We start from the raw sequence: 23,451 nt of genomic DNA, 5'->3' as shown, positions 1-23,451 counted from the left end.
AGACCTGAACAAGAAAAAAAAGAAAAACAGAACGGGTTTAAAAGCCAGCTACCCAGACACGGAGGAAAATATTCTGAGAAAACCCCACAGGGCGATGGGGCGGGGGCAGGGGCGGGGGGCGGTGGGGAGTTAGACCATGGTTAGCCTGCCAAATGTCATCTGGGGCTGGCTTTAGAAGAGAACCAGAGCTGGGGATGCAATGCAATTATTTAAATCCAGAAAGAAAAATGTTTGCTCCCAAATTTGGCAGCAGATGATTGCCTCTGATTCTTCCCGTTTCCAACTGATTCCATGCAAGCTTAAGTGGAGGAAGCTTCAGGCCCAAGAATGCGCAGGACGAGGATCCCACACCTGGACTCGAGGCGTGGTTTGCAAAGTGAAAAGTCCTGCTCTGTGATCAGGTGAACCGAGGGTCTCACTCTAAGGCCTTCAGGGGTGACAAAGCACATTTTTCTTTAAACCACAGGTTGTAACAAGAAGGGATTTCTCTCTTCCTTTGTTTCTCTCTGTCTCTGCCTTTGTCCCTGGCTGGCAGCCCCCTCCTCTGCCCCTGCCGCTCTCTTTTTCCCTCCTCCTGGCTCCCGGGTGTGCGAAGGCCAAGCCTGGCTGTCACTCAGGCTCTTCTGTGGGCCCAGGGAAGGAGGCCACACGGGGCTCCCCAGGCCTCAGGGTATTTATTACCATCCCCAACAGCCCAGTCCCTCTGCAGCCTCCAAGGCTGTGCTCAAAGGCCGTGAGGTCTGCTGTGCACACCCATGAAAGGGACTCGGGGGGGCGTGTATTCAATGCCTCCAGTTGGGTTTTCCTCCTTCCCCCAGAGATGGTTCAATCACTTCCACATTTCCTGTCCTACTAGGGGAAAGAGCTAGGAAAACCGAAGACGAGTAAGAAGAAACACTCCAGCAGTCCCTGGTTGGCTATTGGAATTGGTGAATTCCAATAGCATGTGGGCAGGATCTCCTGATACAGGAGACCGTGGGAGTATCTGGGCTGAAAGGACTACCCGTTTGTCTAAGTCACCCCTGCAGGAATTTTTTTCTTTAAACGGAGTCTCTCTCTGTTGCCCAGGCTGGAGTGCAGTGGCGTGATCTCAGCTTGCTGTGACCTCCGCCTCCTGGGTTCAAGCGATTCTCATACCTCAGCCTCCTGAGTAGCTGGGATTACAGGTGCCCGCCACCACACCCGGCTAATTTTTGTGTTTTTAGTAGAGACAGGGATTCACCATGTGGCCAGGCTGGTCTCGAACTCCTGACCTCAGGCGATCCAACTGCCTCGGCCTCCCACAGTGTTGGGATTACAGGTGTGAGCCACCACGTCCGGTCCCCTACAGGAATTTTTAAATGCAAGTTAGATGGGGTCAAGATGACGTTGCTCCTTCATCCTCCCCCGGCAAGGCTCCTAGCTGAGTCAGAAGGGATGAGACCCACATTGTCAGAGAGAACTAAGCTCTAGTTCGAGCTCCTTCTGTCTGCCTACTTCCCTTGCCCCACCCCTCAGCCCAAGGCCTCCCCTGCTCACCCCTCTTCTTATGCATCCATGTCTTTCTTCTTTTACAGGGTAAAATCCATCCTTCTCCAGGAAGCTTTCCTGGGGGAATAAATACAGAATTTCTTATTGCAGGCTAGTAAGCATGTGCAATCTCCTGATGAAATACTACTTGTATGCCTATTTGACAGATGAGCAAACTGAGGCTCAGACTACTTAAATGACTTACCCAGGTAGTCAGCTACGCAGCCAGGATTTAACTGTTTTTCCAGATACACAAGTGAATTTTCAAAGCCTCTGGATGGCCGACCCCCTGCCTTGAGCAAGGCCCTTCCCTGGGGTGTGGCCCAGAGGTCAGGATAGGAGGCCCTAAGGCATCCCCACTTTCTCATCAGACCACCCTGGTGACTAATGACTCTGGGCAAAGCAGAGAGGCCCAAGTGGGGGACAAGGCCTGTGATCGACCTTGAACTTAAGAAGCTCCAAGCTCTCACCAGCGTTGCTAATGGGCCAGGAGTAACCTGAGCCAGCCCTTGGATGGAAACTCAAGCCATTATGCCTGGCTGGCCTGCCGGCCGGCTGGCATCACTACCTGGACAGCAGCCTCACTTCTCCATTTCACGGGGCTTCTGTTCAGAGCAACCTTTTCTCTTGCAACAACAAAGCAGCTCCCATTTATCAAGCACTGACTAAGTGCCAGACACTCTGCTAAGCACTTTACACACATTATCTTGTTTAATCTTCACAGCTGTGCAGAAAAAAATGAGTGTTAATGCTGCATCACAGGCGAGGAAACTGAGGCTCAGAGAGGATAAGGAAGTTGCCCAAGGGCTCATGGATAGCTGGTAAGTTCAAAGCTGGTGTCTGAACAGGCCTGTGTTCCTAACCAGATCCTATGCTGCCCTTGGAAGGAGATTCTTGCTTGAGATAATGGGTAATTTGTTTTAACATTTTTTCAAAATGCTCTGCAACATTCTGAAGGGGAAAGAAAAAAGTTGTAACTTGTTAACTTGTTTGGGGGGGAAAAGGAGGAGAAGGAGGCAGAGGAGACAGTGAGAGGAAGGTTGAGTAATCTGTAAAGTTATCATGATATCTGGTGGGAAAACACACACACACACACACACATACACACACACGTACACGCACCAACAGGCTTCATCTGCCATGTATCTGGGATTTTGTTTTAAAGGGACCGGACACAGTGACTGACACCTGTAATCCCAGCACTTTGGGAGACAGAGGTAGGAGGATCACTTGAGCTCAGGAGTCTGAGACCAGCTTGGGCAATATAGTGAGACCTCTCTACAAAAAAATAAAAATTTGGTACACACCTGTAGTCCCAAGCTGCTCAGGAGGCTGTGAGAAGATTGCTTGAGCCTAGAAAGTGGAGGTTACAGTGAGCCATATAATGCCACGGCACTCCAGCCTCGATGACAGAGTGATAATGTCTCAACAACAACAAAAAAAAATTGTTTTTAATTCAAAAGGGTAATTTTTCTCATCTAGGGCTTAGATTATTAGTGTCAAAACTGGGGGGGGAAGTCCCAAAATAAATTATTCCCTGTCATGCTTCTAAGCTACCCAAGAGACTACTGAGCCCACAGCCAGGCATTGCATCCCCAGCCAGACACTGCACACGCCTCCTCAGAGTCCTCCCAGCAGTCCCAAAAGCAGAGATTAGAGCCCCCATCACAGGTAGGGACTCTGAGCCTCACAGAGAGTAAGGTACAGGCCCATGGTTCCTCAGTTGACAAGGGACAGAGCCAGGTTTTGAACCCAGGTCAGCCTGCTTCCAAAGCACTTCCACCCCGCTTCCAACTTCCCATCATGCCAGTCCCAAGTTGGGGGTGGGGGAGGTGTGCTGTTGCTCAGTGGTCTTGAGCCAGGAGAGAGAGCTACAGAGGTGCTACACAGAGCCCGAGTGGCAGGAGAGTGGCACTCAAATCCTCAGCTCTGGCCGGATTTCAGGAAGGCAGGAGCACTGGGTGGGGAGCCAGGAGACCTGGGTACCACCAGAGCTCCAAGATAAACTTGGGCAAGTCGCTTCCCATCTCCAAGCCTTTCTAAGCCTCTGATGCCGTTTTCCTGCAGAACAGGAGCTTTTCTGGGTCTCTCTCCCAGAAGGAAACCTGACCCCTTCCCTTTCCCTTCCTGGACCCCACCTCTCCACCAAATGCCATGCTGCCTAGAAAACGACAAGATTCCAGGGTGTCCCGTAAGCAGAGGCCCTGAGAATCCAGTGGGCGGGCACCTCCACACACCAGCAGCTGCCCTCCTCTCTGATGCAAAAGAAACTCGTGGGCTGGTTTTTAAGACTCGAAATAAAGTTTAAATATTACGTGGAAATTACTAAACAAATCAAATCACTGTTAAGTAGATGTCACGGCTTCCTCTAGACAATACATTTAATGAAGATTATTGTCCTCCTGGTTATAGTTTTAGATTTGCATTTTATTATCAGAGAACCACTTATGCATTACTCCAGGATTTTCATTAGGTAAATAAATTTTTATGTGGATTTCATTATATTCCCTTGGCTGAAATCCTGATCACTTAACAGCAAGAATGCTGCTCCGACATCCTGTGTGTCAATCAGGATGTAACTGTTTCCTTTGGTTGTTGAAAATTACTTTTTAAAAAACCTAGTGTTGATGGCAAAAGGAAGAGAGACAGGGTCAGAACTCTGGGTAGATTTTGTGTCCAGTTCTTTTGCTGAAACACACACACACCCTAAAAGAAATTTTCTATTTAAAAATAACACGTATAATTTTACATACATGGGATATATAAGCTCCCGCTCGCTCTTTCTCTCCATACATATATATGAAATATACTTCTTTTTTCCTGGTGTCACTTTGGCCACTCAGATGTAAACTGACACAATGGCACGGGGTCTAACAGGACTGAGGTCCAGGCCAGTACCAGAGAAATAAAGTTGAAAGAAACAAGCTTGGAAGAAGCAGGAAGGAAAGCAGTGGGGGAGACATTCCGGGAAACGCAGCCATCAGCAAGAAAAAAAAAAAAAAATCTTTTCTAAGAAGTCTAATATGAAGCAATTAAGCTAATTGGAATCTAGATTGTAGTGGGTGCCTCCGGAAACTTGAGACCAGGGGACTCTCTTGCTGGAAAATCACACCTCAATATCAATGAGTAAGGGAGAGAATGAATGAAGCGGTCAGAAACAGACCATAACATCCAGACCTAATCCATCCAGCCCCCGAAGACACAGGCGGTTCCAGGCCCTTTCCTATGGACCAACAAGGTTTCAGAAGAATTTACTAATAATAAAATTTCTTGCTTATTGAAAAGGGCTGGCCAGGTGTGGTGGCTCACGATTGTAATCCCAGTACTTTTGGAGACCAAGACAGGTGGATCTCTTGAGCCCAGGAGTTCAAGACCAGCCTAGGCAACATAGTGAAACCTCTATCTCTACAAAAAATACAAAAATTAGCCAGGCATGGTGTCATGCACCTGTAGTCCCAGCTCCTCAAGAGGCTGAGGCCAGAGGACTGCTTGAGTCTGGGAGGTCGAGGCTTCAGTGAGCAGAGATTGCACCACTGCACTCCAGCCTGAGTGAAAGAGCAAAACCCTGTCTCAAAAAATAAAAAAGAAAGGGCTGTAACATGCCAGGGATGGGCTTTGATGTGCATTATTACACCCCTCTTTGGTCAATCCAGCCCAGAGGACACAAAGAGAACCTTCCAAGATGCCTTTCTTAAGAGCAAATGAGAGAGGCAAAGCTCTCAATATGGCCGGGGCACACAGCAGCAGGGGCTACCCAATAAGCGGTGAAGGGGAAGGGGAACAAGTCAGGCTGGATGGCTTCATGGCATCTTCAACCTTAACTCCTGCCCAGAACCAAGACTCTGATGTTGAGGTCCCAGTCCCTAATCACCTGTGTGATTTGGGGAAGGTCATTACCCTCCCTGACCCTGTTTCTTGCCTATGATAATAATAATAACAGCACCAACCTCACAGAGTTGCTGTGAGAATCGAAAGAACTGAATAGGGACTGCTTATGTCTAGTGCCTGGGACGCAGGAAGGAATCAATACATGTTCACCATTACAGGGAATGTTTTCTACACAAAACCATCAGCCTGAATGTGAGTCACTTTCCGACAGTTCTTTCCAACTGTTGATGACTTACCAAAACTACCTGGACTCCAATGCCAAGTTCTTTAAGGATGCAATAAAACCTCCTTAATCTTCGATCCCAAAATTAGTCACCTGTGATGCTCAAGTAGAGATTTGACTAAGCATTTCTCTCTGACCTTTGAAAAGGCCAATGGGGAAGAAAGCAAAGGGAGATGACAAAATGAGGATGCCTGAAAGGAGGGTCCCCAAGTGCAACAATGGTCCTCTTCAGGGGGACGTTCCGGAGGGTTTGATTTTCTTCTCTATAGTTTTGTGTAGTATTCTTATCTGCTGCAATTGAGCAAGTATTGCAACATTTTAAGGATTTTACCATTCTGTGAAGGAAAGGATATTAAAAAATATAATTGCCAAGCAGCTCAGAAACATCTTCCGCATTTAATAAAAGAGATACATCTCCCGGCCCAGGTCAGCCATCTGACCTCATCACCCCACTTCTCCCGATCACCTGCTCACTCCAGCCTCCAGCCACAGACCAGGCCCCCACCTCATCCCTCCTCAAACACGCCAGACAGTCTTCACCAGTTCCCCCACCCCTCATCCTTCCTTGTCTTCCTGAGCCCTTGTCTCTAACAAACTGTATACATTTCACTTCCTTGTCTGGTTACCAACAACAATAAGCAGAACATCAGCTCCAGGAGGGCAGGGGTTTGGATGTTTCCCACTCCGGCAGCAAGAACCCTACCTAGTCTGGGACATGACAGACGCTCAGTAATACTTGATTGGATGGATGAATGAATGAATGAATGAATGAACAGCTAACTTTTTTTTTTTTTAGAGTTGGGGTCTCATTCTATCTCCTAGGCTGGAGTGCAGTGGCTCAAGCATAGCTCACTGAAGCCTTGAACCCCTGGACTCAGGTAATTCTCTCACCTCAGCCTCTCGAGTAGCTGGGACTACAGGCATATGCCACCATGCCAGGCTAATTTTTGGATTTTTATTTTTTGTAGAGATAGGGTCTATGTTACCTGGACTGGTCTCAAACGCCAGGCTTCAAACAATCCTACTGCCTCGGACTCTGGAAAAATTATGTTACGTTGCCCTTTTTTTTTTCAGTGGGGGTAGAGAAAGAGCTATTCCATTCTTTTTCTGGGGGTAGAAAATCCCCTAACCCTGGGATTACAGGCGTGAGCCACCATGCCCAGTCTGAATGATTAACTTGAAATCATCATTACCCATTTATTAAAGCAGCCCCAAGAATCTCTCTTTACACACTTTCTTAGTGACCCTAGTGCGAACGGCTAAAAGAACTTCTTGGAAGGACAAGCGCAAGCCACTTCGTTGACTCTTCTCCGATTCAGACTTTTCACGAAATTCAGAGTGGCCTCCTGCCCAAAGAGCACCACGAGATGGCCCATCTCCAGGGTCCTGACCCCACATTCCAAATTCGGGCATTTTTCTTGAAGAGCATTTATCACTCAATCAAGCCACCCACCCTGCCAACCCTGAATAACACCACTTACAGGAGGCTCGGCCATCACTGCTTAGAATCTCACTTGTCCTCAAATATCTCCTGTTTATCTTGGTAACAGTCTACATGAATAGTCCGTTTGTTGGAAGAACATAATATTTTCCTTGGCTTTTAGGCAACAGTCTGGCAAATGAGCATTTCCCCATGTAACTTGTGATGGCTTTATGCGAGCAGTTAATTAGAATTACACAGACATGTTTATAGAAGTTTAAATGAAGCATAGTTCGAGTTTGTGAAAATATATATAATTACTCACACCGACACTTCCCACTGAAAAAGAAAAGGCAACATAACATAAGCAAGTTCCCTAAAAGCAACAGCAGGGGTCTAGAAAAGCCTCCGCCAGCTTACACGGCTCCACTTTGAGGGACTTGGGGAGACTGCGCCCTGTTGGGGAACCCACAGACCCACCACCGAATGCTTTGCTCATTAGATTGACAATGCAGCCAACATATTCCCAAAAGAGCCCCTGGGTGGGCGCCATGCTCCAGGCGAGTCCTGTGTGGATCCATGTACATATGCTATACTCCCGCCCACACACACGCAGAAAGGCCATAATTCGTCCCACAACCAGCTACGGAGGAGGGGTCTGGAGACCCAGGGAGGCTCCTTCTCTACCCTCAGGGAGAGTGAACAGTATTTTTGGCAGCCTGAGGACTCAAATTAGGGAGGCTTCATGGCAGGCTGGCCTGTGGCCTTCAAGACTCTTCCTAGCCTGGTTCCACTCGCCTCCTGGTCTGATCCCTGCTCCCTCTGGGCCCTCTTTCACCCTCTAATGTTGCCAACCCAGCCAGGGCAAGCCATTTTCTCCTCTATCCCCAGTCCCACGCCAACAATGCAGCAGCACCCACATCATGTGGCTGTCCCCAGACCCACGTCATCTGAGCCCTGGAGATGGTCAAGCCGGCTATTCCAGGCAGGGCATGCCTTAAAGTTATTCAGATTGCTTGTTAAACTTGAAGGAACCACAACCAACTCTTTCCACCTCTGTGTTGTGTAGAATGACCAACTGGCTCCCAGCTCAGCCTTACAATCTGGCACTGGCAATCCTCACAACGGAACTGCTTTCCCAGGAGTGGGCTGGGCTGGATAACCCGGAAATGGAAGGATCCCACTATCTCATGGGCAGAGGGAGTCCCCAGCAGTGTAAACGAGCCCTCCTTCCTTGAGCCCGAGAGTTGGAGGTGGCGGTGAGCCATGGTTACACCACTGCATTCCAGCCTGAGTGACAAAGTAACACCCTGTCTCTAAATAAAAATGTAAAAATAAAAACTGTCCTGGAGCAAAGTGACCAAACCTGTGCAGACAAGGGTCAGATTCAGATATCCAGACCAGCATCCATGTTGCCCCCTGGCTTCAGGGCCACCTACCAGGCAGGAAGGCTGAACTGTGTCCAGACTCCCTTCCTCAGCCCACTCTGCTGCACAGGCGTGCCCTACTTCCACAAGTGGATTTTTTCATAGAAGTGGCCCTTGGAGAAGCCCTGCCACCAATCCCAACACTGTCAAGAGAAGTCAGGTCCATGGGCTCATGGAGACGTTTTGTCTCTCCTCTTCCTCAAAGAACAAAGAATAGGAAGAAATGTGGGGGCTCCAGTGGAGAGGAGGACAGAAACGGGAAAAAAGAGACAGGAATTCAGGTAAGATGGGGGACCAGCGGCTCCTTCATTCAGTCAACATCTCCTAAATGCCAGCTACATGCCAGGCACTGTGAATCCCTTCTCCATCCCACTGACCCTTTCTCCTGAAGCCTAGGGACACAGGAGCGGACAAGTCAAACCTGGCCCCTGTCCGGGGACAGCTGAGCGGCCACTGAGGAAGGAACTGTAAACAAGTGAATACATCAATAAATTCCTACTGAGAACAACTAACATGACATTAAAAAGAGCAAGAGAGAGACAGTAACAGCAGTGGGCCCACTTTGGGAGAAAGGGGTCAGGAAAGGCCGTGAAGAGGAGGGGACATTGAACCTGAGTCCAGAAGGAGGAGAAGGAGCCAGGCAGGCTAGTACAGAGAAAGAGTCTCAGTCACAGGGAAAGCAGTGCAGAGGAAGGAACGGCACAGTCCTAGGACATGAGTTGAGGCCGGGGGACTGATGAGATGTGAAGGAGAGCTCCCATGACATAAGGGAGATGCTCTGGAACCTTGCATGGGAAGAGACAGCCGCTCACACAGGCTCCCCCAGACAGTGCTGGGTGCTCCCCAGCAGTCTTTCCCCCTCCTTCTTTCTTGTTGGCCTAACTCAAATTTTGCTCGAACATCCGCAGAGCCACTAACTCCAAACGGAGCTCCGTATGTTGGCCTGAGATTGGTGCAGGATGTTCAAGGGATGCCGTTGTCAACACAGTAAGATGCAAGGGAGGGAACATGGGGCCATTTAGGAGAGGTATCCTTCCCCTAAAGACAGGCCTGTGTCAGGGAGCTTCTCTCTCCTGGTCTTTGGACCCTGATGTGTCGGGGGTGATGTCTGGCACCACAGCAGCCATTTCTTCTTCATGAGGAGACAAATTCGAGGGCACCAGTCAATGTGTTGAGCAGGACAGAGCATAAAGACAGACGGCAGCTGGGTCTCTGCTGACAGTACTGAGCTGCTCAGCTAAGTTCTCTGCAGCCACACTCCCTCCACACTTTTCATCCTAGGAGATCTCACAGCCCCTTATGCTTGAGCTTTTCTGAACTTGGATTGCATGTCTTGCAGCTCAAAGCATCCCAGGTGATACAATCCTGTTTCAGACAGCCAGTTCCACCAAAATGGAATTTCTGGCCTGACTGCTTGCTCTTCTTTCCAGAAGATGCTGCAGGTTTCTGCACCACTACCTGCCAAGAGGAGCCCCAACTAGCAGAGATGCATCCCTCTCTCCAGGGGAATTCCAGAACCTCAGGGTGTGAGGGGGAACACCTGGCCAGAGCCAGAGCAGTGACGTGGTCAAAGTACAGCTCATGAAGACTGAGGCAGGGGGAGAAGAGGAGAAAGCGTTATGCTTAATGACACCACCCAGAAATAAAGAGTTAAAGAAACCTCGAAGCGCCTGAGTCCACGTTTTACAGTGAAACTGTTCTTTGCTCATTTTATCTTTGTAAATCTCTCTTTACTTATTTTATCTTTGCCTTCAAGAACCCTAGGAGATGGGTTCATTTTCCCTATTTCATAATTGGAGAAACAAATCATATAGGGCCAGGGTTAAGAGGGCAGATCAAATAAATCCCAGTATCTCCTATTATTTACCAGGTTGGTGACTTCGGGCAGCTGTATGACCTTGGGCCGCAGAGCCTCAGTTTCCTCACCTATAAAGCGGAACTAATGTAACTACCAGCTGGAGCTGCTGTGAGAACAGCATGAGACCACCATAAAGGGCACGAAACTCCCAGTGACTTCCCAAGGTAGTCCATGATGAAGGCCTGGAAGCACACTGGGATCAACAGGAGTTGTTCTCCAAGGGGACACCTGGGACACCCAGACTATGGGGCAGAGTGCTGCATGGTGAAGAAATTATCTATAAAGTCCGAGCACGGTGGCTCACACCTATAATCCCAGCACTTTGGGAGGCCAGGGCGGGCAGATCACCTGAGGTCAGGAGTTCTAGACCAGCCTGGCCAATACAGTGAAACTCTGTCTCTACTGAAAAAAAAAAAAAAAATACAAAAAAATTAGCCAGGCGTGGTGGTGCGTGCCTGTAGTCCCAGCTACTGGGGAGGTAGAGGCAGGAGAATCACTTGAACCAAGGAGGTGGAAGTTGCAGTGAGCACTCCAGCCTGAGTGACAGAACAAGACTCTATCTCAAAAAGAAAAAAGGAAGGTGTCGGTATTCATCAGTTTCAGCTGCTTTCTTTGTTGCTTCTGACTTTTCCTCCTCTAAAGTGGAGGCTCCATAAACGCACCAAATACCTGAGGGCCCTGGCCGCCAAGGCTGGGTCATCTGGGGTGTGGCAGGCATCATTCCTCAGCTAGAAATCCAACTCCAGCCCTGACGCTTTGTCAAACCATTCCCTTAATGGACAGGTATTATTCTGGGCCCACTTAACTCCAGTAGATTCCAAAATCGGGCCAAGCCAGCTGACCGAGCTGGGCGGCGATGATGCCTGAGTCTGAAAAACAGATTCTGAGCTCATGAAATGCCTGTCTTCTGGGGCAGCAGGCTCCAGAGAGATCTGCTGAGGAAAAGGCCAGGAATGTTCTGAGCAAAGACAAACTCCTGGGAATAAGAGTGTGACCTCGCAAAGCGACTCCCTGTCCATATCTCCACCCTCAGCCAATATGGACCTCAGGAGAGCTTGAACTCACAGCCACTGGGTCAAAGCCAGAAGGCCCAGGAAAAGCTCCTCAAATAGGCAGGGCCTGTGCGGGGCACAAGGGGGAAGGGTACAGCCAAAAGATGCAGGAGCAGTTATGACAGGTCAGAACAGGGCACCCGAGGGGTCAGGTGAATCGCTGACCTCAAGTCTACAGGGCACATGGTGAACAGAGAGGACCCACTGCCAGCAGGACCCTAAATTCCCCAGGGGCCAGGCAGGGATGTCAATGAGTGACTTCAAGCAAGGTCTGGACTGTGATGGTCAGAACAGACATGCCCACCTACAGAAGCAGTCACCACCCCTAGCCCCAGGATGGTAGCCAAGCCTGAAGGGGAACCTTAAAGTCCCAGATCTACCCATTGCTTAGGAGACATAAGCAAGCACTCTGATTTTTTTCTGTGACATTTCCAGATCTCTCAATGTTGATTTCTTTCTTTCAAACACAGCGCAAGCCAATCAAAACACATCTGTGAGCAATACTCAGCCTCGAGCCTCCAGTCTGCAGCCTTCATCTAAAAGTTGGAAGGGTCACATAAAGGAGTGGGCGCTCAGGCGAGCAACCCTCCTCCTCGCCCAGCCCTGCCATGCCTGGCCTCTCATGGGACGCTGATTGGAACTGGGGTCCACGTACAAGCTTGGGGAGGTTTATCAGCTTTCACAAGCTCCGCCCAGCAGGCAACACCCAGAGCGCAGGACTCCAGCCAGGGGAACACCTCTCCGCAGAGAAAACCCTCAGCACTCGGCTCTTCCTGGAGCCTGAATTTCCTCCCCAAACAGGATGGATTTACGTGCGAGAGCAAAGGCCTGCGCATGCGCCCAGCTCCAGACCCCGGTATTTATACAGTTTCATAAACTGCAAGCGATTATTTTGTTTCCTAAGAACAATCACTATGCAAATGAAACCTCCAGCTAATACAAACAGGGCTGTTAAATTCACTTGCCAATGTTTATGAAAAGAAACTCAGCCTGGCCCTGACCAAGCTCGCTAAGAAAATGTTTAATCACAAGACACATTTGAGTGAGGAAATTAGGCAAATAAGAAAAGATGTCCTGACTTCGCTCCCAGAGCCCCCTCCCACCCTCCCACCTCCCAACCCCTCCTTTATTCGGCAAGACAATGATGGTGAAATGAAAAGGTTCCCAGAGGACAGACAGATGTCAAGGCTTAAGAAGGAAAAGGCAGAAAATGCAGAGATTAGGGAAGCACTGGTTCCCAAATTTCAACAGCCCCCTCAGGACCTTCCCACTGTATATGTTACACTTGTTTTTCAGGGATTTCGTGGGAAGGGAGGAGGGGAGCATGTGCAGGGGTGCAGAAGGGCTGGGTGGGCAGGGAGAGCAGAGAGGGCAGGCAGAAACTCCAGGCTGCTCCTGGATCCTGGCTCTCGCACTTGGCTCCCGTACTCAGTCAGGCCACTGGACCACAGAACTGGAACTCAGGATGGAGTGAGTTCCCAGCTGGGGCGGGCAGCGGCCTTGGCTTCCCACAGCCTGTCACAGGGCAGGGGACAGGCTTGGGGACCCAGCCAACACCCGAGCAGGACAGGGTGAAGATCCCAAGTCCTCAATGGGCTGGGAGGTTGTCCCTGAAGAGTTAACAGCCCCTGTGTCAGGATCGATTGGAGGATGTCAGAGCGAAGAAAAATCATCTCTTGCCTGGGCTTAAGGCCCTGCAGTTCCACCACATACAGCCTACGTAACCTCAAACAAGTGATTCCTCTCTCGGTGCCTCAGTTGCCTCATCTTGAAAATACAGACTGAGAGAGCATGACCACAGGACTGTGACAATACAGAGAGACCCTAAACATAAACAGTCAGCAGTCCTGGGAACACAGGCATGTTTGATGGAGGTTAGCTATCTGCTCCAAGTCCCTCAATGCACAGATGAGGCCCAGAGAGGGTTGGTGGAGTTTCCTGAGTCACACAGGTCAACAGCAGACAAAGGATTTGACCCTGGCTCCAGCCTCTCCAGCAGAGATTTAGGGGAAGAATGGGTGGAGGCCAGGACTGGGCCCTGCCCTGAGTCCCCTCTGGGAAGCACGCTCGCCAAGGAGGCGGTGGTAGGAGGGACCTCTGGAGCCACTGCTCCCTGGGGTTGGGGGAAACCAGAGCCTGGTCCTGGCAGGGCCTCCCAGGGGCCCAGGCAGGGGCAGCTGTCCAGAACTGTCTGTCCACAGAGGGGGCAGGGAAGCTGCCACTCGGAGCACGCTGTGTGCCAGTCCCTGGGGCCGGGCCGGCTCAGCCTGCAGGCTCCATCCAGAGCCCGCCCCAGGGGATGCTGGGGGAGAGCGCCAGGATCAGAGCCGCAGGCTGCACGCTCCCCTCCCCCAGCAACAGGGGACTAAAGTGGGTCAAGGAGGAAGGAGGGGGCCCAGGAGGGCTGGGGGAGGGGCCAAGGAGCTTGAGAAGGCACCCAGGGGGAGGGGACCAGGGGAGGATGCCTGGAAAAGCAAAACCATGTGTGCAGTGCGCCTTGGGGGGCCAGGGCTGAGCGGCAGAGGGGCTGCTGAGGCCTTGGGGGGAGTCTCAGAATCACCTCCGGATTAACACCAGGGGGGCTGAGCCTTGGCTCTTGCCCCAGAAAGTCGGTCCTTCGTTTTCTCCTACCCCCTGGCCTTGGGGGGCCCCCTCTTCTCCAAGCCCCTCAGCCTCTTCCAGAGCCCCCACACTCCATGGGCCCCCAGCCAAGGGGTCTGTGAGGAGCACTTTCAATCAGTGCTGGTCCCCTGGCTCAGCCCTGGCCTTGGGCCCAGCTGTCCAGCCGGGAGGTGGGGTCTGAGGAGGGTGGAGAGAATACAGTCAACCCCCTCCTGGGCCCAGACTCAGCGGGACTGTGGTGGTGCCAGGCCAAGTCAGGCCCCGTCACCGGGAAGAAGGGTGAGCGTGGGCCCCATGTCCCCGCAGAGGTGTTCCAGGGGGGCCCGGTGCAAAATAAAAGGGAGGAAGGCAGGAAATGGTGAAGAGCGATGCCCCCTAGACAGGAGGGGAAGCCAGGTCCCGGGCCCCTCAGAGACAGGGCTGGGGGCCCACAGTACGATCCAGGGAGATGTGAGCCAGTGGGCAGCCTCCACCCCCAGCTGGGCCTGACCCAATCGTCAGCTTCTCTCCCAGCTCCCCCACCCGGCATGGCCCAAAAAAAGGGAAGCAACCACCCAAGCAACTCGATATGGTCCAGAAACCTCCAGGGTCCCCAGGTTCCAGGAAGCCTGCATAGGAGGTGGTGGAGGGCAGAGGATGCAGAGAGTCCAGGCCCCGGGAGTGAGGTTTCAGCGGGGAGGGAAAGAAAAGCTGCTGCTCCCGGGTGTTGGTGCCAGTTGACAGGCAGCCGGGAAAACGAGGCCCAGGAGGGGCACACACCCACAGGTTCCAACTCAAGCCCCAGGGAAAATGCTGATGGGAAGAAGAGGCAGGCTTCTAGGCCAGGTCCTGGGCCCAAGGAGCAGTTTGGGTGGAGACAGAGAGAGGCCCAGAGAACAGGGCCCGGTTTTGAATCCCTCAGCAAGGCCACCTACCCCGACAACCACAGCTAAGATTCCTAGCTGAGCCAACTGGACTCCTAGGGCCTTGTGGGGAAAACACAGTAGAAAGGAGGACTCCCCAGCCTAAATACCCTAAATGCAGCAAACACCTCCCACCTTGCACCTAGCAGAACAGAGGGGCTGGCCTAGCTGTGCCCGGCCTTGGACCTTGCTGGGTATGCAGTCCCCAAAAACTCAGGAAGCAAGTACAGCCCTGCCCACCACCTGTCTCAGATGTCCCAGGCAAAGTCCTTGCCTGGGACATCAAAGGACTTTGCCTGGGACATCCTCCGCCTCCAACCTGTCCAAGCTGCTTCTCTCCCAAGTGAGCCTCAGGAGCAGGCCCATTGGAGGAGGGGGTTGGCATGCAGGAAGGGGGACTTGGTCACCAGCTGGGTCTCAGGGGGATCGAGGTGTTGTCAGCCTCAGAGTTTACAGTCTGCCTCCAGGATCTCTGGGAGAAGATTCCGGCATGGCGCTGGTTCACCAGGTGTGTAGACAGTGACCCTGGCAGTTACTCAGGCAGGCAACCAGGCATGGGGCAGCCTCACTGTGACATGTGACCTTGGACTTCAGGTTGACCTTCAAAGCTGCCTCGCCCACAGGATGGCGAACATCATGGTACCAACCTCACGGGGCTGTGGAGGGGCTTGGAACTCTCCTACTAGTAAGAAGGCAGGACAGGATACAAAGAGAGGTCTGGGGCCAGGCCCAACCTTGTCCAACACATCCCAGTAGGAAAATGAGCTCAGACCCTGGGAACCCAGAATAGGCCTCTACATTCCCCTAGGAGAGCCTGAGCAGTGGGTATTTTGAGTCAACAGATACAGGAAATTCAAAATAAAGCCCATTCAGATTCCCAAGTCAAAGTGGACCACGGATGCTGGGACACATGGGAGCAGCTGTTTTCTCACTGGCCTGGTTTGATGTCTGGGGGATGGGGGCAGCTCAGTGTGCAAAGCCAGGCTGAGGGATGGGGTGACAGTGATGGAGCGTCAGCATCCCCCTCCACCTCCCACCCCAGTAATGTACAGAGCGGGGCCTGGGGGTCAGGGTCCCTGTCCATGGGATATGGAGACCTTGGAAAGGAGCAGCCTGCCTGCCAGCTGGACACAGGTCCTGCTACACACGGCTGTGTGAGCCAGGGCAAGGCTGTGTGCGTCTCTGAACCTCCTTTCCTCAACTGGCAAATGAAGAGGGACAACCCCTCCCCAGCTCCCCACAACCTACTCCCTGGATACTTGGAGGTGCCTGTGAGAGCCTCTGGAACCACACAGTGCACAGAGGTTGTGCAAACCTTAGGGGTCATTTAAGCACAAGGTCCCAGTGGCTTTCCCTGGGGACTCCCCTGAAAGAACCATGCACCATGCTGTGTGCACGCATCAACAGGCCACCCGCAATGCCACCCCAACCTAGGCATCTCTCCCAGTACCCGACCCTGCCTCTTCCTTCATCCCTGCTCCAGACCTTCCAGGGGAGCCTGCCAGCACTTGCCCCTGCCCCTCCAGTCACACTCAAAACTCCCCCAGATTTTGTCCCATCATGTCCTCGTGGACAGAGACTATGGCCTCTTCTTCTCCCTCCTTCCCCACATGGGGCGGGCCCAAGGCAGGCAAAGGCAGCCCTAGTGAATGAATTCAGAGCCAGAGGAGACTAGCCACTGTCCTCTGCAGTTCCCTCTCATCTTCCTACACCAGCAGTCACGTCACTTCCTCTGCAGTGCCCTCCCGGGAGGACCTTGTTGAAGTCAGATAAGCCAGAGCAGTCTCTCAATGAACAATTACCATCCAGGGAGCTGCTCATTCTTAATTGTCTGTCTCACTACTATGCTGTAAGCTCCCTGAAGGCAGGGACCCAGCACTAGCTTTTGGCCCAGCACAAACTCAGAACTATCCATCCAGTGAATGAATGAAGTCAAGAAGCCTCCATCCAGAGAAGGAATTTTAAGTGGCAAACCCAGAATCATGACTCAGATTCGTGTGCCAATCTTCACCTGTAATTTATAGGACTCGTGCTGATGCACTGGAAGCTGCACCCCCAGGGCCAGGCCTCCAGCCCACCATGCAGGCCTGGGCACCTTGCAGGGGCTGAGCACGGGTGTGGGGCCGGAGTGCCTCCGTTCAAATTTTGCCCTAGTTGTGGGACACTGGGCCATTTATTTTACCTCCCCGTGCCTCGGTTTCCTCCTCTGTAAAATGGGGATACACATCATGTACCTATTTCACAGGGATGCTGTGAACCTTGAATGAATCGACGAGTGTTACGTGCTCAGAACAGTTCTTAGTACCTGGGAAGTGCGCTCAGCGGCATTACGTGTATGAGGACGTGCCAGCGGATGGCCCTCCAGCTGTCACCCGCCTTCCCCCAGCCCCATCCCAAAGCAGAGGGCCGATCGCGGCTCTGGTGCCCCAGGGCTCCCGAGGCGCACATCTGGCTGGTGGGCCGGCAGCCCACCCAGGGGCGGCACCAGTTGTGGGCTCGACGCCGCCGTCCCCAGCGCTGGGCCTGGGCCCCGAAGTCCTGAGGGCGCCAGACCCCGAGGGGCGGGCGGCGCAGAACAAGCCAGGCCCCACCCGGGCCGCGTGAGCGAGCTGCGCAGCCTGCGCCTTCCCAGCCGGCCCCCCGCCGCGGCCGCTTTGTGCCCGAACCTGGCCCTGAGTGACTGCGCCGAAGCCATGGAGCCCTCCCGCGCGGGGGGCGGCCCAGCGCGTTCCCAGGGCCGCCGCCTCAAAGGGGTCCCGGGGCCGCCCCCGCGGGCCAGGCAGACAAGGGCCCGGGAGGGGCCGCGTTCCCAAGCGTTGGCCGGGCTCCCCTCCGGTCGCTGGGCGGGAAGAGCCCCGAGGCCCCCTCCCCTGCTTTTCCCCGCCTCTTCCCAGCCATCCCCCTTCCCCGCCTCCTCCCCAACTGCCACCCCACCCTGGATTTCTTCCTCCTCTCCGACCCTTGACCCCTTCCCCTCCCTCGCGGTTTCTCCGTCCCCTCCCCTCATCCCAGGACCCGGATCCTACAAGGCAACTCCGCAGTCAGACTCCAGGAGGACCCTGGAGGGCCCAGATCCCACCTCCCGTCCGGGAAGTCTCGGCACCCCACACCCAGACACTTGCCCCCACCCCACAAGCCTCAGGCCACAGCCCTGGCTTGGCGAAGGGCTACATGCCTTGGAGAGGGGCCGGCCTCTGAGGGAACGGGCTGTGGGAGCCTCCTGGCCCCATGTGCCCATCTGTTAGATGGGAGTGGGAACGTAGTCCAGTGCCAGACACAGGGAGCAGTGCAGTGACCGGCACAGGCAGGAGTTCTGCTGGGTGGCGCTCACATCAGGCAGGCCCAGGGAGGCCCATCCCCAGAGCACTCCCGGTCACTTGTGCATTGAGAGGCCTGCATGTCTGCGACGGAGGAGGGGGGCATGACACCGAGGTCCCCAGGGCAAGACTGGGACCCAGAAGCGGCTTCTGCCCAGAAACAGCCCCAGGGAACTGACTCACCGCCCTAGGGAAGCCTCCAGAGAGAACAGAGCCGGGCCCCACCCAGCCTGCTGGCTGGAGCTGTAGCCTGCACCTTCCCAGACAGCCCCCCGCCTCCCAGGGTGAGGAAACAGAGACTCAGAGAAGTACCCCCACCTGCCACAACCTCCCAGCCTCCCAGAGCATCAATCACAAAGACCTCCAGGCTCCCAGCTCCCCTCATGAAGCAGCCCCCTTCACCGTCTGGGTTCCAGCATCACCTCCAGGATGGCCTTCTGTGCACAGCCTCCCTGCCTGCCCCAGAACCTAATTTGCTTAACAGAAATGTGCTTGCAGATGGCTCCTCCCTCAACTAGAATAAACCTGTCCACCTGGTGGCCACAGCACCTTGAATACTGCCTGGTACATGGTAGGTTCTCAGTAAACATGTGAGAGGAATGAATGAACAAATGAGCAGCAGGTAATGATAGCAGCTCCTAAAAGCCTTGAAACCTAAGTGCCCCAGATAAGAGGATTCCATGACAAGTGATCAAATAAGTTTGGAAATCACAAATTATTAACATCTCTGAGAGTCCCATGCTGGCATTTTAAAGTCGGCGAGAAGCCCTGAAGTAAGTTTAAACAATTTTTTTTTAACTCTGTTTCATCCAGTGTTTGCTAAATGCATTTGGCCACAGAAAATTTTTCTCTTTTTGGGGGGTGGAACATCAACAAAATTCTGGAATACATTTTGGGAAACACCAATATAAACTCGTTTCCCACCCTCACAACCACAACTTTATACATGGCCAGCTGAATCTTAGAAAGAACGAACTTGCTTCTTTCTTTTTACAGGGTCAGGTTTAACACAATGCTCCAAAAATATCTGAATGAATGGATATAAAGCAAATTCATGAGCAAAGTCTACCACCCACTAGTATGTTCTCTGTCCCTGTACTGAGAGTCTGAAACAGGCAAGCAATTTGAAGAGTCTCTTTGCTCTGGAAGCTGGCACACATGACCACTCACGCCGGCACACACACGCACACACACATATGCACTCATGCACACCTGTACACACACACTCTAGCATGCATCTGCATGCACACACTAGTACACACAGACTCACATGCACACACATGTACCCAACAGGTACCCACACAGACTCAGACACACGCACAGACATGCATGCACACGCATGTGCACACACAGGCACACACAGACTCACACACATGCGCACCTATTCTAGGGCATATGCCCTCCCACACAGCCCCTTCCCTGAGTCTGGCCAGGGAGCCCCTTGAGAAGGGCAACTGTCTTCTGGTGGGGTGGGGAAGATGGATTCGAGGAGAGATCCAAAAGCCCCCTTCAAACCTGGTGTCTCTAAAAAGGGCAGGGTTGCCCCAGCAAGTGGCAGGCTAAAGCCTGACCAACAAGCTCTTCCTCACCTGAGATTTCCTCCTTACCTCTCTCCTGGGAGTAGAGTCCATTTCAAAGAAAAAGAAACTGAGGCTTACCAATAACATGGCAAGGACGTGGGAAAAGGGTGGGAGACCAAATCTGTCTGCTCAGAATCTTCCCCCCGCCCGCCAACTCCAGAAGCTTGGGGGTCCTAGGTTGTTCCGAAGGCAGGACAGTGGCAGCAGCAAGATCCTCCAGCTCCCCCTGCTCCTATCCCCAGGCACAATCCTGCCACAAGGTCACTGTATGACCTTGGACACTAGCTTGCCCTCTCTGAGCAAGTTTAATCATCTATATGAAAAGAAACCTCGGCTGAGGATTTGCCAGGCTCTATGATTACTGGCAAAACAGAAAGCCTAAGGTCTCCACCTCAGCAGTCAAAAGCAAGTGTCAGGATTCCATGAGATACTGCCCGTAACGTGCATAGCCCAGTGCCTGTATATAAGGGGTGCCCATTAGAGGCTAGCTACTCTTGGTGTTGTGATTCCATCCCTCAGGGACCAAATAAAAAACGCTACCCCCTCTTCCAGGCTTTACCTGATTCCCCTACCAAAGGAAATCCCCCCAACTCTCTCACCCCTCCTACAGCCCTCAGCCTACATTTCTGTCCTAGGCTGCCTTGTCTGGTCCAGTGGTTAGGGTCTACTCCCCTCTCTGGCCTCCAGGCTTCCTGAGGACGTGGTCTCCTCTGCATTCTCTCTGCATCTTCCTTGGAGCCTAGGCTGAGCCTCACTTGAGTCAGATGCTCAGGATTTACATGGAAGGATGGATATGAAAGGGAGGGAAGGAGGGCAGACAACCAAAGGACTCACCAAGGGAAAGAAATGCCCATATCCCCAAGCTCTATAGTGCAGTGACCCTTCAGAAGAAGAAAGAAAAATGGTCAGGCACTGTGGCTCACGCCTACAATCCCAGCACTTTGGGAAGCCCAGGCGGGCGGATCACCTGAGGTCAGTAGTTCGAGACCAGCCTGGCCAACATAGCAAAACCCCATCTCTACTAAAAATACATAAATTAGCCGGGCATGGTGGCAGGTGCCTGTAATCTCAGCTACTCGGGAAGCTGAGGCAGGAGAATCACTTGAACCTAGGAGGCAGAGGTCACAGTGAGCCGAGATCATGGCACTGCACTCCAGCCTACACGACAGAGGAAGGGAAGGGGAGGGGAGGGGAGGGGAGGGGAGCGCATAAACATAAGAGGCCAGGTGTGGTGCCTCACACCTATAATCCCAACATTTTAGGAGGCCAAGGTGGAAGGATCAACTGAGCCCAAGAGTTTGAGACCAGCCTAGGCAACATAGCAAGGCCTCATATCTTGGGGGGGAAAAAAAAAAGCAGTATCACTTATAACTAGGGAAGTGCAAATTTAAACACTGTGCCATTTTTTGCCTGCCAGATTGCCAAAAAGAAAAAGGAAAGAGAAAAAGACCAGGCGCGGTAGCTAATGCCTGTAATCCCAGTGCTTCTGGGAGGCCGAGGCAGACGGATCACGAGGTCAAGAGATCGAGACCATCCTGGTCAACATGATGAAACCCTGTCTCTACTAAAAATAAAAATAAAAAATTAGCCGGGCGTACTGGCATGTGCCTGTAGTCCCAGCTACTCGGGAGGCTGAGGCAGGAGACTCGCTTGAACCCGGGAGGCGGAGGTTGCAGTGAGGCAAGATCATGCCATTGCATTCCAGCCTGGCGACAGAGTGAGACTCCGTTTCAAAAAAAAAAAAAAGGAAAAAGAAAAAACAAAACATCATCACATACAGGCAAGGATTAGGAGAAACATGTATTCATGCCCTATTATTGAAGAGTAAATTAGTACAGACTTTGTGGAAGGCAATTTGGAAATATTTATCAAATTTTTCAAGTGAATACCCTTTGACCCAACAATTTCACTTCTAGGAATCCAGCCAAAGAAAAACTCAAACGAGAACACAAAGGTTTATAAATGAGGATACTCAAAAAACTGGAAAGCAACTAAATGTTCACCAATGGAAGACTGTAAATAAGTCTGGTGCAATGATTCTGTAGACCTCCTTATGGCTATTAACATGGAACAGATTTATATACTCTAGGTGCTGTCTCCTAGACTAATGGTTCCTAACCCTGGCTGCACATTCCAATTACTCCCATCCTCAGAGATTCTGGATTAGTTCATCTACGGTGGAGCCTAGGTAATGCTGTTTTTTAAGTGCCTAGGATGATACTGATGTGCAACTAACCAAGATTGGAAACTTAACTCATGTAGCTAACCCTACTAGTTCTATCTTATTTCAGACAGGGAAACTGAGGCCCATAGAAGGAACTGTCTTGCCCAAAATCAGAGAGTATGTTTCCTCCAACCCACTCTCCTCCCCAAGGAGAGAAATGAAGGCATCTTGACTCAGACCTTCAGGGAGAATAGGGTCTTTCTTTTCTATTCTGAGTGATTGGCAGGTTCCCTGCCAACACATCCCATTTTCCCCCTTCCGACCACTTAGCTGGCCCCACCCCTCACTCCTAGTGCTGTTCCTAGGGCCGACCCCCGCCACTCCCCGCAGAAGGATGAAGAGGGTCCCAAGGCCACTTAATGGTGGCTGATCCCTGGCCAGGATCGAGCTGGTCAAATGTGTCTATTCTGAGCCACGGCAATGATGTAGCAGGATGAGGGTCACGGGCAGGATGGCAAGGTTATTGAGCTGAACATTCTGTCTTATTTAAAACTAAGGCCAGGCGCAGAGGCTTATACCTGTAATCTCAACATTCTGAGAGACCGAGGTGGGAGAATCGTTTGAGGCCAGGCTGAGCAACACATGGAGAACTCCATCTCTTAAAAAAAAAAAAAAGAAAGAAAGAAAAAGAAAAAGAGGCGGGCATGGTGACTCGCACCTATAGTCCCAGCTACTCAGGAGGGTAAGGAAGGACAGCGTGAGCCCAGGAGTTTGAGGTGGCAGTGAGCTATGATCACATCAATGCACTCCACCCTGGGTAGCAGAGCAAGATCCAAACTTAAAGAAAATAAATTATTAAAATTAAATTAGTACAAAAATCTCACATTGCTTTTATGTTTTACAAGCCCAACACAATCCATGACACAAAGCCCTCGATAAACAGCAGCTGCAATCTCACAGCACAATGTACCCTGAGTATGAAGGAGAACGGGCACCAGCCTCTCCCAGCCCAGAGTCCTGCAGCTCCCACCTCCTCATCAGGAACAGAGGCTGAGGCAGCGGGAGGGGCCCACAAAGACTGATGCCCACGGTGAACCCAAGTTCTGCGAAAGCCTGTGCTCCCTCTCAGTTCACCCACTCGCTCATCCACTCATTCACTTATGAATCTATTTATTCATCATTGAGTCATTTACTCACTAGTCACTCATTCATTTGTTCACTTGTTCCCCATTCATATTTATTCCCTCAACAATTCACACATTTACTCATTCATTTAAGAAATCTTGGGGAGGCCCTGTGGCTCACACCTGTAATCCCGGCACTCTGGGAGGCCGAGAAGGGCGTATCACCTGAGGCTGGGAGATCAAGTCCAGTCTGGTCAAATGGAGAAACCCTGTCTCTACTAAAAATACGAAATTAGCCGCATGTGGTGGCGCATGCCTGTAATATCAGCTACTCATGAGGCTGAGGCAGGAGAATTGTTTGAACC

General features: G+C 52.0%; 2 protein-coding genes across 3 annotated transcripts in view; both read right to left on the bottom strand.

The window, feature by feature from the left end:
* The window catches only part of CBLN1 (cerebellin 1 precursor), a 680,545-nt gene that overhangs the window by 543,186 nt on the left and 113,908 nt on the right, over positions 1-23,451 (bottom strand). The window lies entirely within an intron of this gene.
* ZNF423 (zinc finger protein 423) overlaps positions 1-23,451 on the bottom strand; it is a 365,398-nt gene that overhangs the window by 330,747 nt on the left and 11,200 nt on the right. The window contains exon 1 of one of the 2 annotated variants that reach the window (XM_050774810.1): positions 1,519-6,505. The exons of the other annotated variant lie outside the window; for it this stretch is intronic. Within the exon in view, the coding sequence (XP_050630767.1) occupies positions 1,519-1,534 (16 nt within the window). The 5' untranslated portion in view covers positions 1,535-6,505. Of the gene's footprint in view, positions 1-1,518; positions 6,506-23,451 lie in introns of those variants that run through there. 2 annotated transcript variants of the gene reach the window in all.

This window comes from Macaca thibetana, chromosome 20, assembly GCF_024542745.1.
Source record: "Macaca thibetana thibetana isolate TM-01 chromosome 20, ASM2454274v1, whole genome shotgun sequence".
NCBI classification, from domain to species: Eukaryota; Metazoa; Chordata; class Mammalia; order Primates; family Cercopithecidae; genus Macaca; species Macaca thibetana.
The sequence above is the reverse complement of the archived record's forward strand: the minus strand, read 5'-3'. Positions and strand labels throughout refer to the sequence as shown.